Below are 12,815 nucleotides of genomic sequence, written 5' to 3' on the forward strand. Positions count from 1 at the left end.
TCCCTTGTCTTTTTTTCTAGAGCGTTTTATTTAGTCCCTTTAGTGCATAGTTATCCTAGTATAATGTAGCTGTACACATTCTGTAAACAATGGTTAGTTCATTGAAAGTGTACAAATAAAATTATTTTAAGAAAAAATGAGTACTTAAGAAGGCTCAGTTATTCATTTAAAAGAAACAAGCATAGAGCCTTGGGCTTTAGATTTTTCAATTTAAAGTTCAGAACTGTGTGTTCAAAGTTATTGGTGTTCCTATGCCAGTGTGTGTCTTTCTTGTGAAATGTAATTTAACCAACAGGTAGTTGGAAAACATCACCAAATGTTAGAAACTCAGTCAGAAAGCTCGTAATAACTACTGCTGGCAGATACAATACAAATAGTTGCAAGAGTAGTTTATCTCAGATTAGAATTTCAGAAAGGAGCATTGGTCAGATTGTTGAATAATGTGAACTGAAGCTTGTGTCTTTCTGAAGCTAATATGTGGCTTTCCAGAAGCTCTACTAAGATTTTAAATTCTTAGTGACTTTCATTGTTATGTGTTTAGTCTCAGGCTGTCTTGAGGAGGAAAAAAAGGATGGAAAGTAGACTCTATTTTTGGTAGTGTAAATAAGGTTTCTTGTACTACTTCAGTTTTTATAGTAAAGCTTGTATTTCATCACTGCTTTGATTTTAATGCTCATGGATTTTTTGTTCTCTCCTTTGCCGCAACTTCCTAGGAGGAGATGACGGTAAGCCATCTTATTCTGCTTTTCTGTGTGTGTTTTATGCCTGGATTATCAGTGATCCCCTGTGGCCTCTTGAGCTGAAGAAGCTCTTCTGGATGCAAATACATAATGCCTATAGAAAAGATGCAGTACTGGTTAGGATTAGAAGAAGCAGGCAGGATTTCTTCTCATCTTTCAAAGATGTGAATTAATTACCTATTGCATGTAATTGAGGAAGAACTTCAAGAAGTCATTTTGCAACAGTCACCTATAGGTTTTACCTCTTCTGCTTTGAATTTAGTTGAGTTGACTTTCAAAGGTAGTTCAGAGGTAGTAATGGATAACATTTATTTTTTTTCAGATAGAATGAATAGTGTTCATTTTATATATAAACTAAGCTAATACTGCTGTAAAGCACTACCTTGATGTTTAGGATCAATTAGCATCAAGTTGCTTTCTGTGCTGATCATTTAAATTTTTTAGCTGTTTTTCCTCAGCAGATCTTTAAATTGAGAGATTTTAGGGCTTGTACAGATATTAACAAAGTTAAACCAGAAATTGATTGGATGGATTTCTGCTGTATCAGAAGACGTGCCTTTGTCTTCAGTATTTCTTTGTTTGGATCTGAGTACAGGAGTTCACTTTATTTTTGGTTGCTGATCATGTCAAATGCTGTGCAGTGCAGAAGGGGTACCCATGTGAAGCTTAGTATAAGCATGAAGTATTTGTGAGTTTAGAATCTAAGAACACATCCAGTAAAGAACTGACGTACCTGGGCAATGTTTAATTTAGAATCCTGATTCATTCTTCAAACCTGAAGTTTGCTGTTAGAATTCAGGATGCAGTAGTTTCTTTGCTTTTGGAAATAGTTGTTATATAAGTGACTGCTGTGAAATGTAACAGTGATGGTTGCAGGAAATGTATGTGAGATGTCTTTCCACAGATACACCTCTTTTTTCAGTTATTCTTTTCTGTCACATTTTTAACCACTTGAACATTTAATCAAGCGTGTTCATAAACTTTGCTAGTAGCTTAGCCATGTTTATTCTTGTATTTCTCTTGTTCTGACCCCAACAGATTTTAACTGTTTTTAGTTCAGCCATGTCAGTGCCTGTTCTCGCTTCAGTAGCTAAGTTGTTTAGTTTTATGTCCAGATGGCAGCTAATGTTAGTACACACAGTAATATAAAGGTACTTTAGTGATGAAAATGATTGTTTTGGATTTTAACAGTGTTTTCTAACATTACAGGAGAATCTTTCTACACATGGCTAGAAGGTAAGTCCTTTCAGATGGATTAATGTAATTGAAATTTACTAGGAAGAAAACAGTACTCCTTTTTCTTCTCTCCAAATGTTTTTCATAGTGTAGTCTTTCTAATAAATTGTGCAGAACTTGAGTGTTATTCAAGTAACATTTTTCTTCCTTGAGGGTATTTGAAAAGTTTTTCTTCACTTACGTGATGAATTCCTTAAACTCTATAACGTTTCATCTTTTGTAAAGAAGTTCACTTCAATACTAGTTACTGAGTTTTCAGCTCTTTTAGACAAAAATGCATCCTTGCGTATGCTAGTAATGTTATTAGTTGTATTTTAAAACTACTTTTAAAAGTGTTGAAGCTTTTAATGGTTCTGTGGCTAATACATATGCATAAGAGATCTTCTCAGAAGGTGTAACAATTTGTTTATATTTAAATGAAATTATTACAGTGGTAGAAATCAAAATCCTGTTTTGTAGGCTGTGGGGAAAAAAAGTAAATGAATTAGATGTACTTCATTTGCAACTTAGAAGATTTCTGAAAGGCATAATGAACTATTATTGGAAAGCTTTCATCAATTCTGTTGTAGAAAAGCACATGTTCACATGCTTATTAAAATATGCTGGCTGTAAATGAGACTGTATGTCAGTCTCATAGATAGGCTTCCCCATCAGCTCTTCCTTTTTCTGTTTGTAGAAACTGGAGTGACAGGGGAATCACCCAAACATATATTTAGGAATGCAATTTGGGAAGCAAACCCCTAAATTCTAAATATAGTCTCTGTCTCTTGGTAAGCTGTATTTCAAAGCAGTTTCTACATACAAATTGTATTTTGGCCACCCATTGCCACTACATTTCTTTTTATGCTGTGAAAGCCTTTATTCATCAAAGTCATGTTTTTAGGGCTTTGCTCAGTGCGTTTAAATCTTCAGTGAATTTACAGTACAGCTGGGAAGAAGTATTTTTGGCTGTTTTCCAGTGCCATAGGGCTTTCTGGATTTTTGATCTTTTTGTAAGAACACTACTCTAAAGTAATGATAGCTTTAATTCTAACTAAGATAGGTCACACTAGAGTTCTGGTTTCCAGATAGTCTTGAATTTTGACTATTTTAAGTCTGTCGCATAAACAATTTTACTTTCATGTAGCAATTTGTTGGATGCTTATTGGACTATTTATTAAAACACTGAAAAACCAAGTAAGAAATGTCAAACTTTATTCTTGGTGATACTTTATGTATAAAAATAAGAGGTATATTTTTTTTTACTATGAACATAATAGCTTCTGAAACGTATTGCTGAAATTAATGATGAGACACTATAATTCTTGACAGTTAAATGGTGCACACTTATATCAGTGAAATGTCAAGGTCTGTTAATTTTAATTCATTGTTTTGAGTACCTAGGCTGAAGTTTGCTTGTCTCTTTTTTTTTCCTCAACAGGTCTTTGCCTTGAGAAAAGGGTGTTTTATAAACTTATTTCTGGACTTCATGCTAGCATCAATTTACACCTGTGTGCCAATTATCTTCTTGAAGGTAATTTGAGTTGAAGTAAAACTGCTGAATGAAATGCAATATTATCTGAAATTTATTTGTTTTTTCTAAACTTTATGTATATTTGGTTCTTACCAAAAAAGCTTTTTTCCAAATACATGCGTTTAACCTCCTCCCCCTCCACTTTATTTCTTGTGTAGAAACCTGGGGGAAACCTCGCTGGGGACCAAATGTGAAAGAGTTCACTCGTCGTTTTGATCCCATTGAAACGAAGGGAGAAGGACCAAGAAGGCTGAAAAATTTGTATTTCCTTTATTTGATAGAGCTGCGGGCTTTGTCAAAGGTTGCACCGTACTTTGAGCGTTCTGTTGTTGACCTTTACACTGGAAATGGCCATGAGGATGCTGAATCTAAAGCTCTCTTACTAGAAATCTTCAGGGATACAAAGTAAGGCGTAAAGGTGTTGGGGTTTTTTTGTTATCAGTAGTTTGAAACTCTCAATTATATTCTCATGTGAGAATGAGAGTAAATTCCTTTTTGAATTGGAGAGGAAAGGGTAGCATGAGGAAGTAAAATAATGGAAGATAAAAATATTTCCAAAGTTTGAATACTTATATCTTTAAATAAAAACAAAAAAAGAAGAAAAAAAATACCACCCTAGGCTTCTCCCTCCTTGTTTCTTTTGTCTGATTCTTCAGGGTAAAAAATACATGATCTATTTTGAACAAGAAAATAGTATATATATATTCTTTTAATTAACGATCCAGTGAGTAATCCAGCTTTTATCATAGTCTTAACAGAAGGAAAGAATGTTTGTTCTGTAAGGCTCTTCAGTCCAGTTCCTTCACTCATCTTTTTTTGGAATGAGTTGCATGCTGTGTGGCTTCAGTCACGCTAGCTATTTAGGATGTGTTCAGATGACAAATATGAAGTTCAGACAACTGAAAGGCCAAATATGAAGGCATTCTTGATGTATATTTAAAAAGTCTTGATCAATGGAAATGAAGAGAATTCTCAGCAGAACTTTAACAGGTTTCAGGATATAGTGATTGAATAGCAAAACTGATAACAGTATGCTTTTGAAGTGCAGTATGTGAAACTTGGGAGAAATTTTTGATCTGAAAGAATTAGAAAGTCAGAGTGTTTACTCTGTAAAAGCTGCTGTGCAAGCTTGAGCTACGCTGTAGTTAATGCCACGTTTGTGATTTTTGTTTTTTCTCCCATTCTGTCTTTCTTAGGTCTTTCCATATGCATTTTGATGAGAAGTCCATGTTTGCTGGAGATAAAAAAGGAGCCAAGTCATTGAAGGTGAAACTACTTTTCTGATTAACGTCTAAAATATTCTTTTCAGAATTAAGTTATTTTAGGAAACTTCTCAGCAACACACTTCTGAGAGGTAGTCTAGAAAAGACAGGGATGAAAACTTAAGGAGTTGTCTTCAGACAACTCAATCTTGTTCACTGTAAATGAGTGCGAAGCGTTATGCTGAGTTGAGCAGTCCAGAATCTCTGCTTTAGTGCCTTGTTTGCCATCAGGAGTGTGCTAATGCAAATGCGTTGATTTTGTATTAATGGTATAAGCGATATATTTTTTTAAATATTGTATTACTCCCACATAGGACACTCCCCACCCCTCCAGGAAGTGGCATTTGCTTAAAATGCCCATAGCTAATACATACATAAAGCACAATTCAATGAAATAGAATATGAATTTAACATTAGGTAGGCACTGTTCTTGGATATAGGATCCTACTGTGAATGCTGTTACTATGTAGTAACTGCCAGTGTTACCAGACTGTTGTGATTGGTATGCACTACATTTCCACAGCTGGTCTGTGGTTCATTGCAGTAAATATCTGTTTGAATACTTACTGATACCTACTGCTATTGAAATTAGTATTATACAGAATTTCATCCACATTAGAAAGACTACTATTTGAAAGGTGCCAGTAATTTATCAGCCCAGCCAGTGTTTCTTTTCTGACTGAAATATTTTATTTGGATGATCTGAATTAGATAATTATTAGTTAGTTAATCATTACTCATTTCTGTATTGTATTTGCTTCCACTCTGAAACTGCAAAGCAGCTGTCTCCCTGTAGTTTTGGTGGGAAGTGTCTTTTGTGAATTGGCACTTGTTTGGCTGATTTGTTGGGTATGTAGGTTGGTTCAAAAAGGGTTTGAACAATCTGAATTAAAATTGCATAGGGGAACAGGTAAGTAGTTAAAGCTCAAAATTTTGAGCAAGTTTCTGGATACTGTATGAAACATAAGTGTTATTCTGCATGTCCTACTTTTCAAGTTATCAAGAATTAGCAATGGCTTGGAAACAAGATTCTGGGTTTATGTGAATCTTATTATAGTCTGATTCATTCAATTTGAGTAAAAGGAAATTCTAGTGATACTAAGTGAATTTTGCTGAAGCTAAGAGGCAGTTTAAGCTAAACATTTTTTTGTTTGTTTCTAATTGCTAGGAAGAATTCAGATTGCATTTCAAAAACATATCTCGCATAATGGATTGTGTTGGATGTGATAAATGCAGGCTGTGGGGCAAACTGCAGGTATAGTTTTGGTCTTTGATATCCTTACGTATGTATTAAAAATAGACATGCTTAGTTTGCTTTTTAACAATTTACTAGTATGCTTTGTTTAATTTTGTTTACTTAGTGGTGGTTCTTTTTCTAAAAGATGTAGCTTATATTCTCTGGGGAAAAAAGTGTTTAGAGCAGATAACCCCAAAGCCAAGTCTTATTTCCAGTCAGTATTTTGAGTATTCAGTGAGCAGATGAGTCTTGTGGAGTCAGCAGTGGGAAGCCTTTCTGGAAATAGTGCACTTTTGCTTAATGAGATTTAGCTCCACAAATCAAAGCATAAGTGGAAAAAAAAAGTGATTCAGATTTTCACAATTATAAAATGCTGCAAGAGGTGCACAGGAAAGCCAAGAGTTGAAAATTTGTCTTGATTTCTGGAGACTTTATTGAGAGCAAGATTTTAACCCTTAATGCTAACATTAAGTCCAGACTGACAACAGCATCAAGCTTATCAGAGTTAAAGTTTCAAATACATTCCTAGCAGCAAAAATGTAGTCCCTGCTGAATTTATAGAGTTCTGCCTACTCTGTACTCATTCATACTTCAGACCTATTATTGCCTTTTCTTATGTTAAATGAACTAGGGCCAGATTTCCTGACCTACAAAATTCTCTTGTACCCAGCTTCAACCACTATATCAAAATCCAGTGGTTGCTTCCCCAGCTTGATTAAAACAGGGAATAAGAATAGCTTTTTCTGTTCTATTTCTGTATATAAAATAGGGGTTGAAACTGAAACTGCAATGTCTTCCACTGGGACTGGAGATGGAGAAAGCAGAAGTGTTGTGACACCTCATACTAAAAATGTAGTTTGACTTGATAGGGGGAGGAGAGAAGGCAGAGATCTGATCCACAGCTCCTGAGGCATCTGTACTGTTGCAGGGAGGGAGCTGGAAGTGTTGTAACAGTCATGCTTTCATAAGCATCTGTTCTGGCTGAGAAAAAAAGAAATGGGAAAAGAAGAGATTAAAAACATGAGGGTTTAGAGAACGTATACCTGAGAAAACGCATTAAGTGAATGAACTTGGTGAATTGATGGCATGCGTTTGCATTATCATCTTGGCTTGTGTGCAGTTATTTGGGTTGAAGGAGTATCAGGTTCTAAGAATTGGTCCTACAGTTTGCATGGGTTAGTATTTTTGTTTATTTTGCTTAAAGCTTTTCTGTTTGTTTTCTGAGAGCTGGAAGAAGTGACCTTACCCATTGACTTCATTGACATTAAAATACTGAGGTTTTTCTTGTAGACGCAAGGCTTAGGAACTGCTCTGAAGATTTTATTTTCTGAGAAAGAAATACAGAACCTTCCTGAGAATAGCCCATCAAAAGGTTTTCAACTAACACGTCAAGAAATAGTTGCTCTTGTAAATGCCTTTGGAAGGTAAGATTTTGTCATTTGTGTAGTACAAAAAAAAAAAACTAGATAAACCAAAAATACACACTAGTAAAACTTCAGTGTCAGCACTCACAGTCTGTGGAAAAGACTTGTGCATGCAACTGTGACTTCTAAAGGCTAAACAATTATTAGTGATAAACTCTGTGCCATCAAACGGAGTTTGTGAGGCACTGATTGTTAGCCTTGGTCATCATTCTGTGCTGCATGTAATTCATCTCTATCTCAAATTTCATTCATTCCATAAATCTCTTAAATGGTTTTAAGCATTAAATCTCCTGCTTCTTGTACTCTAAGTACTAACTACAGAAGTACGTTTTGTATTTCTCTTTTAAATACGTATACATGAGAAGGAAGAAAAATACATGATTTTTTCAGTGCTGTCATTTAACCCTTAGGCTTTTGGATTTGGAGTTTGATGTAAATTTTACTAAAGTTTTTACTAAAACTTCCATTCTGATTAATTCATGATACAGCAAAAGTGTTGTGTGTTCGAGTTACAAAATATAACTTCCTAATGGCTTTAAAAGATTAGTAAAGCTTGTGTCTTTCATCATACTGGTGCTTCTGATCTTGAATGTAATGATCAGTTCTTGTTTAAAATAGGATAAACATTATTACATGTGATTAGATATTTAACATATATAGCATGTAAATTTTAATCCTGTAATATGAATGTGATGGAGAGCCAGATATTTATCTTTTGTGAGAAAGTAGTAACAAGTGTTAAACTACAAAACTGTATTCCAGAGTTGTTTTTTTCTAATTTAAGACAACAAAAATCAAGTCCCCGTGAAAGACCAAAATATGCACTTCTCTTTGCATAGTTCACTTACTAGCACTTCGGGGGGTTTTGTTTTGCAGGCTTTCCACAAGTATAAAAGAGCTGCAGAATTTTAAAGTTTTACTACAACAAACAAGGTAATGAAGGCCTTTGTGCAGCCTCTTAGTGAAGACCATTTACATGACTGCATTGAGCAGAAGGAACTGATCCTTACAGGACTCTCATGAACTGATAAAAAGTAAAATCAAATACCAACTTGAATATTTATGTTTAAACTAGGAATGGTTATTAATTAGAAAAGATATTTATGAATGAAGTATATAGTTTTTAAATGTGTAAATTATGCTGATCTGTTTTATCATAAGTTCTCTGCTCACAGTTCTATTTTACTGATACACCATAAGTTTTCTTCATCTTCTTGTCTTTCCGAGAAAGTTGTTTTATACGAAAACATATGTACCTCAATCCTGACTTGGTTTGTCCTGCAAGAGATGGTTCACCCCTCACCTCACCCAAGTGCTGAGCATCAGTATGTTCTGAGGACCGGGTATGCCAGTTCTAGCTGTCTAGAAATAAACCAGAAAAAGAAATAAGGCTCTTGCTGAGGCCTGACTTCTTACTGTAATATGAAACTTAATTTTACCAAGCAGAAAATTTTACTTTGTACCAAACTCCTTTACATCATGCTGATATCAAAGCTTTTTTTTTCCCTCTTACATGCTGCTTTTCAGAAGTTCTTACTTTCTTTAAAATAACCACCTTCTCTCTTACACAGTACAGTTGTGACTCTTTTGCAGCCCCTTGACAGCCTGCATTTGCTTCAGGGATCAGGGCTAGGAAATGGGGAGAAGAGGGTTAGTGGAACATTTCTAGCTGGAAAGTTTTTCTCAATCACGTTTGTGTCTAGCCCATTTTATTTTCTGGTTTGTGCCAGTTCAGTTTCCAGAAGTTGTCCTTTTTAATGTCTAAGATACTGAAACAGCACATTTTGCTCTCTGAGCACTAAAAATGGATTTGCTTGTAATGAGTTATATTTTAATGGTGTTAGAAGATCAAAAAGGAGGAACTTGTTTTTATAGTCACTTTAAGAAAAAGCTTTTTAGAATTCGTAATCACACTGACATTTAATACTGCATATTGTATCTATGCAATCCCTAACTGTACCTTCTTTAAAAGGATATTCAGCATAATAAAACGGGTATGTTAATAATGTGAGTTTCATAAAATAGGAAATTACTTGTGTATCGTTGTCCACAAATATCAATGGCAATTTATCATTGTCCAAAACAGAATTTGGAACAGCACTACTATTAGCAACCAAATGTGGTTTAAATTTAAAACTAATTTTTTTTAAACCATTGTTACAGAATGAAGTTAGGAGTTATGAATGTAGGAAATGCTGGTATTGTGTAGATACATCTCTTCTGTTGTTCAAAAACAAATCTTCTTGAAACAAAGTGCTCTTAAATATTTTTCACCCTACTGGATATTTAGTGACCTGTTGATATAACTTAATGTAGTGATACTGGCTTCTGTAACATAATCCTTTACAGAGGAAATATTCCTGAAAGCTGGAATATGCTCTGTCCTTTGTTTCCAGACTAGACTCTAACTTGTATCATCTGGAAATGAGACTCTCCTGTTGACATTCCTTTCTAGAAAAGTATTGTTTCCTGAGAAACAAAACCTTCTTGAATCAAACTAAGTGAAATAATAAAAAAAATTGTGATAGTTGCACAAATTGACAATTGCTTTCCAGTCCTTATTTCCTGTTTAAGCCAGTAAATAAATTAATGTGTGTTAGAGAAAGCTAATGCTAACTCAACAACCTCTCTTGTGGACACCTGTCTGAGCAAGTCACCACAGGTTCCCTTTCTAGTTAACTTTCTAGTTAATGGAGGAGAGCAGGTGATATCAAGGTGGACTCACCTGGCCTTTTCCAAGGTCAGTTTGGCATACTCTGGAATTCAATAACTTGCACCCTGGAGTTTTTCTCCATTAACTTGAAAATTTAGATGACCAGCTCAAATGTGTACTGCTGTGTTTGATCAAATAAGTTATATGCTGAGTATTCAAGTCTTCTGGGTTATTGTGTATGTTGTTTTTTTTCAGTTGGTCATTAATTCCTCCCCTTTTGGATTGACCAGCAAGGGCTGGAAAGCTGCAGGCTTACTCAAGTGAAAAATCTTGTATAGCTAAGATTAAACTGTTGTTATATATTGCAGTGTCTGAAGAGCTTTAGGCGGGATTTTCTGATGGAAAAACAAATTGTTGTCTGTGTTGCCCCAAAATTGTTTCTTTCTTTTTTCCCTTACTTTGCTTTTTGGGGAAAATGAATTGCTTCCAACCTTCTAGGGATTCAACTTCTTATTTTTGTTGGAAACCTGTGCCTGGCCAAAATCAGTGGACATCGAAGCAGCACCATAGTCTGGCATCATGTAATTCCTTATGGGACAGGTGAGAGATTCAGATGTACTGATCTTGCATACCTGCTCCTTAAGCTGTCTTATAACTCTGTATCCCAGAGTAACTTGTTAGAGTGGTTATAGTCACTTCTAATTCCACTGTCTGTATGTATGTTTACAGCAGTGTAAGGATTAAGCTTGTTTGGTGCAATCCAGGCGGGGTCCTTAGGGTAAGGACATAGAGATGTCTTTTTTCTTTTGTGTCATGAAAACATGAGTGCAGCTGAACAGGGTAATTCTATGTATAGGGAGATTCTGTTGCATTTGAAGGTTTAATGCAGTTGAAACCATTTTCTTGTCATGTCTCTTTTTTTACTGTATTTGATGTCAAGTCTTTGACTATGCTGCCTATGAGGTTTTGCTCTGTGAGTTGGATGACAAAGTTCTTTATACGTGAACTTAAATTTTAGAAATTTACAGATCTGTTTTATATGAAAAAACAAGGTTAGATACTGTCCATGAGCTGTAAACTATTTTAAATTCTAGCTCCTTACTGGAGATCAGCTTGTCAATGTTGTCTGCCATTCATTTCAGATTAAAGTTACATTTCCCCATACAAATGACAAAATGATTGTAATCATGTAAGTAGCAAGAAGACAAAGTCATGAAGACTTAAGTGAAATGTTAAAAGACTTGATGCAAACAACATTGCAAAAATGTTTGTTGCTGAACAAACTTGCTCCTAAGTGCCAGAGGAAGAGGGTGAGAATACAGAGTTTAAAAAGTAAAATATACAGACTTAAGCTGGAATAATGTGTTCTCCTACTTCAGCTGGTGATATGTTATATGTCATTGTATATGCATGAAATACACTGTGCCACACTTTGAGTTGTTTTGATGATTGGGTCTTTATCTGACCTTGCTCTGTGCTTTTCTGGGAAATGATCTGTATTATGTTGTAAATAATCTAGATGCTTATGTTTATAAACTAGCAATCAGCAACTCATCACTTTACAATCTCTCCATTTATCTAGCCTATTAAAATGTAATATTTATTGAAATCAGTGTTAGAACTGCTTACTGAGATCTGAACACTTCTGAATCTTTGCTACGTTTGAATCTATGAGATACAAATTAAAGTATTTTCTGCTATAACCTCTTGGATTTAGTTGGTTTATTTTCATGTAGGTTTCAACTGTGCTTTAGAAATCATGCAGCTTAAATTATTTAGATGTCAGTCACTGTGATTTAAGCTTAAGATGACAGGCAAGAGTTCCAAAAATAAATGGCAGTTTTGGATTTTTCATAGACATGCTGCTGCATATCAGTTGCTACTTCCATATTCCAGCACATCCATCAGTCTGTGTGGCATAATTAAAATGCTTCTGTATTAAGATGTACAAATATAGCCACTGGCTAGGTCCCATTGTGTGAGGGGAAGAGGCAAAAAGCTTACACTGATCTGTTCTGTCCCTTTCTCAGCATAGCTTATTAAAACAATTTAGAATTATTTTTCTTCGGATTAGATTAGTGAAATTATTCCCTGTAAGGGGCTTCAACTTTTCTCATTTGATATACCTATTTAACGTATTTCAATACATGTTTGATTATTGATGTGTATATTTCACCCTCACTTTACCTGCACTTCTTACACAGATGATAACGATGTAATTTACTTTCCTCTAAAGCCGTCTTATAACTCTGATGTATCCCAGAGTAATTTGTTACTGTGGCTATAGTCACTTATAATTTTACTTTCTGTATGTACATATACAGCAGTGTAAGGATTAAGCTTGTTTAAAGTGCAGAATTCTGCTAATTAATTTTTTTTTGCAGTGCAGCTTTATCTACTGTGAAGAAAATGTAAATCCTGCAGATTTTCTTCCACTAAGTTGTTTTGTTCAGACATGGCAGAACTCCAAGAGGCTTCCATTCCAGCCTGGGAGAACATCCACCTGCAGGGTAATCCAGGTTTTTAATGCATCTTAAATAACCAGGAGTGCTTCTGATTCACAGAGGAAGAGAGAACATCCTCACACTAAATGGCAAGAGGTGCAGCAGCAGGAAGCAGCATCTGTCTGTCCACTACCAAAACAATTTGTAGCTTGTCTCAGATGCCTGCTTTCTCTCTGCAGCAACAGCATAATACCCTTAAGAACAGCTGTCTCTTAATATACTTAGTATTATTAATTCATTAACAGT

At 35.0% G+C, this 12,815-nt stretch overlaps 1 protein-coding gene across 1 annotated transcript in view; it reads left to right on the forward strand.

Moving 5' to 3' along the window:
* Window positions 1-11,674, forward strand: part of ERO1B (endoplasmic reticulum oxidoreductase 1 beta) — a 29,529-nt gene extending 17,855 nt beyond the window's left edge. Inside the window, exons 9-16 of the mRNA XM_031592185.2 lie at window positions 714-725; window positions 1,950-1,976; window positions 3,397-3,489; window positions 3,648-3,894; window positions 4,686-4,755; window positions 5,920-6,006; window positions 7,279-7,412; window positions 8,289-11,674. Of these exons, the coding sequence (XP_031448045.1) occupies window positions 714-725; window positions 1,950-1,976; window positions 3,397-3,489; window positions 3,648-3,894; window positions 4,686-4,755; window positions 5,920-6,006; window positions 7,279-7,412; window positions 8,289-8,349 (731 nt within the window). The 3' untranslated portion in view covers window positions 8,350-11,674. The remainder of the gene's footprint in view (window positions 1-713; window positions 726-1,949; window positions 1,977-3,396; window positions 3,490-3,647; window positions 3,895-4,685; window positions 4,756-5,919; window positions 6,007-7,278; window positions 7,413-8,288) is intronic.
* The last annotated feature ends 1,141 nt before the right edge of the window (window positions 11,675-12,815 follow it).

The sequence above is a fragment of the Phasianus colchicus genome, chromosome 2 (assembly GCF_987193195.1).
Source record: "Phasianus colchicus chromosome 2, bPhaCol1.hap1.1, whole genome shotgun sequence".
Classification (NCBI taxonomy): Eukaryota; Metazoa; Chordata; class Aves; order Galliformes; family Phasianidae; genus Phasianus; species Phasianus colchicus.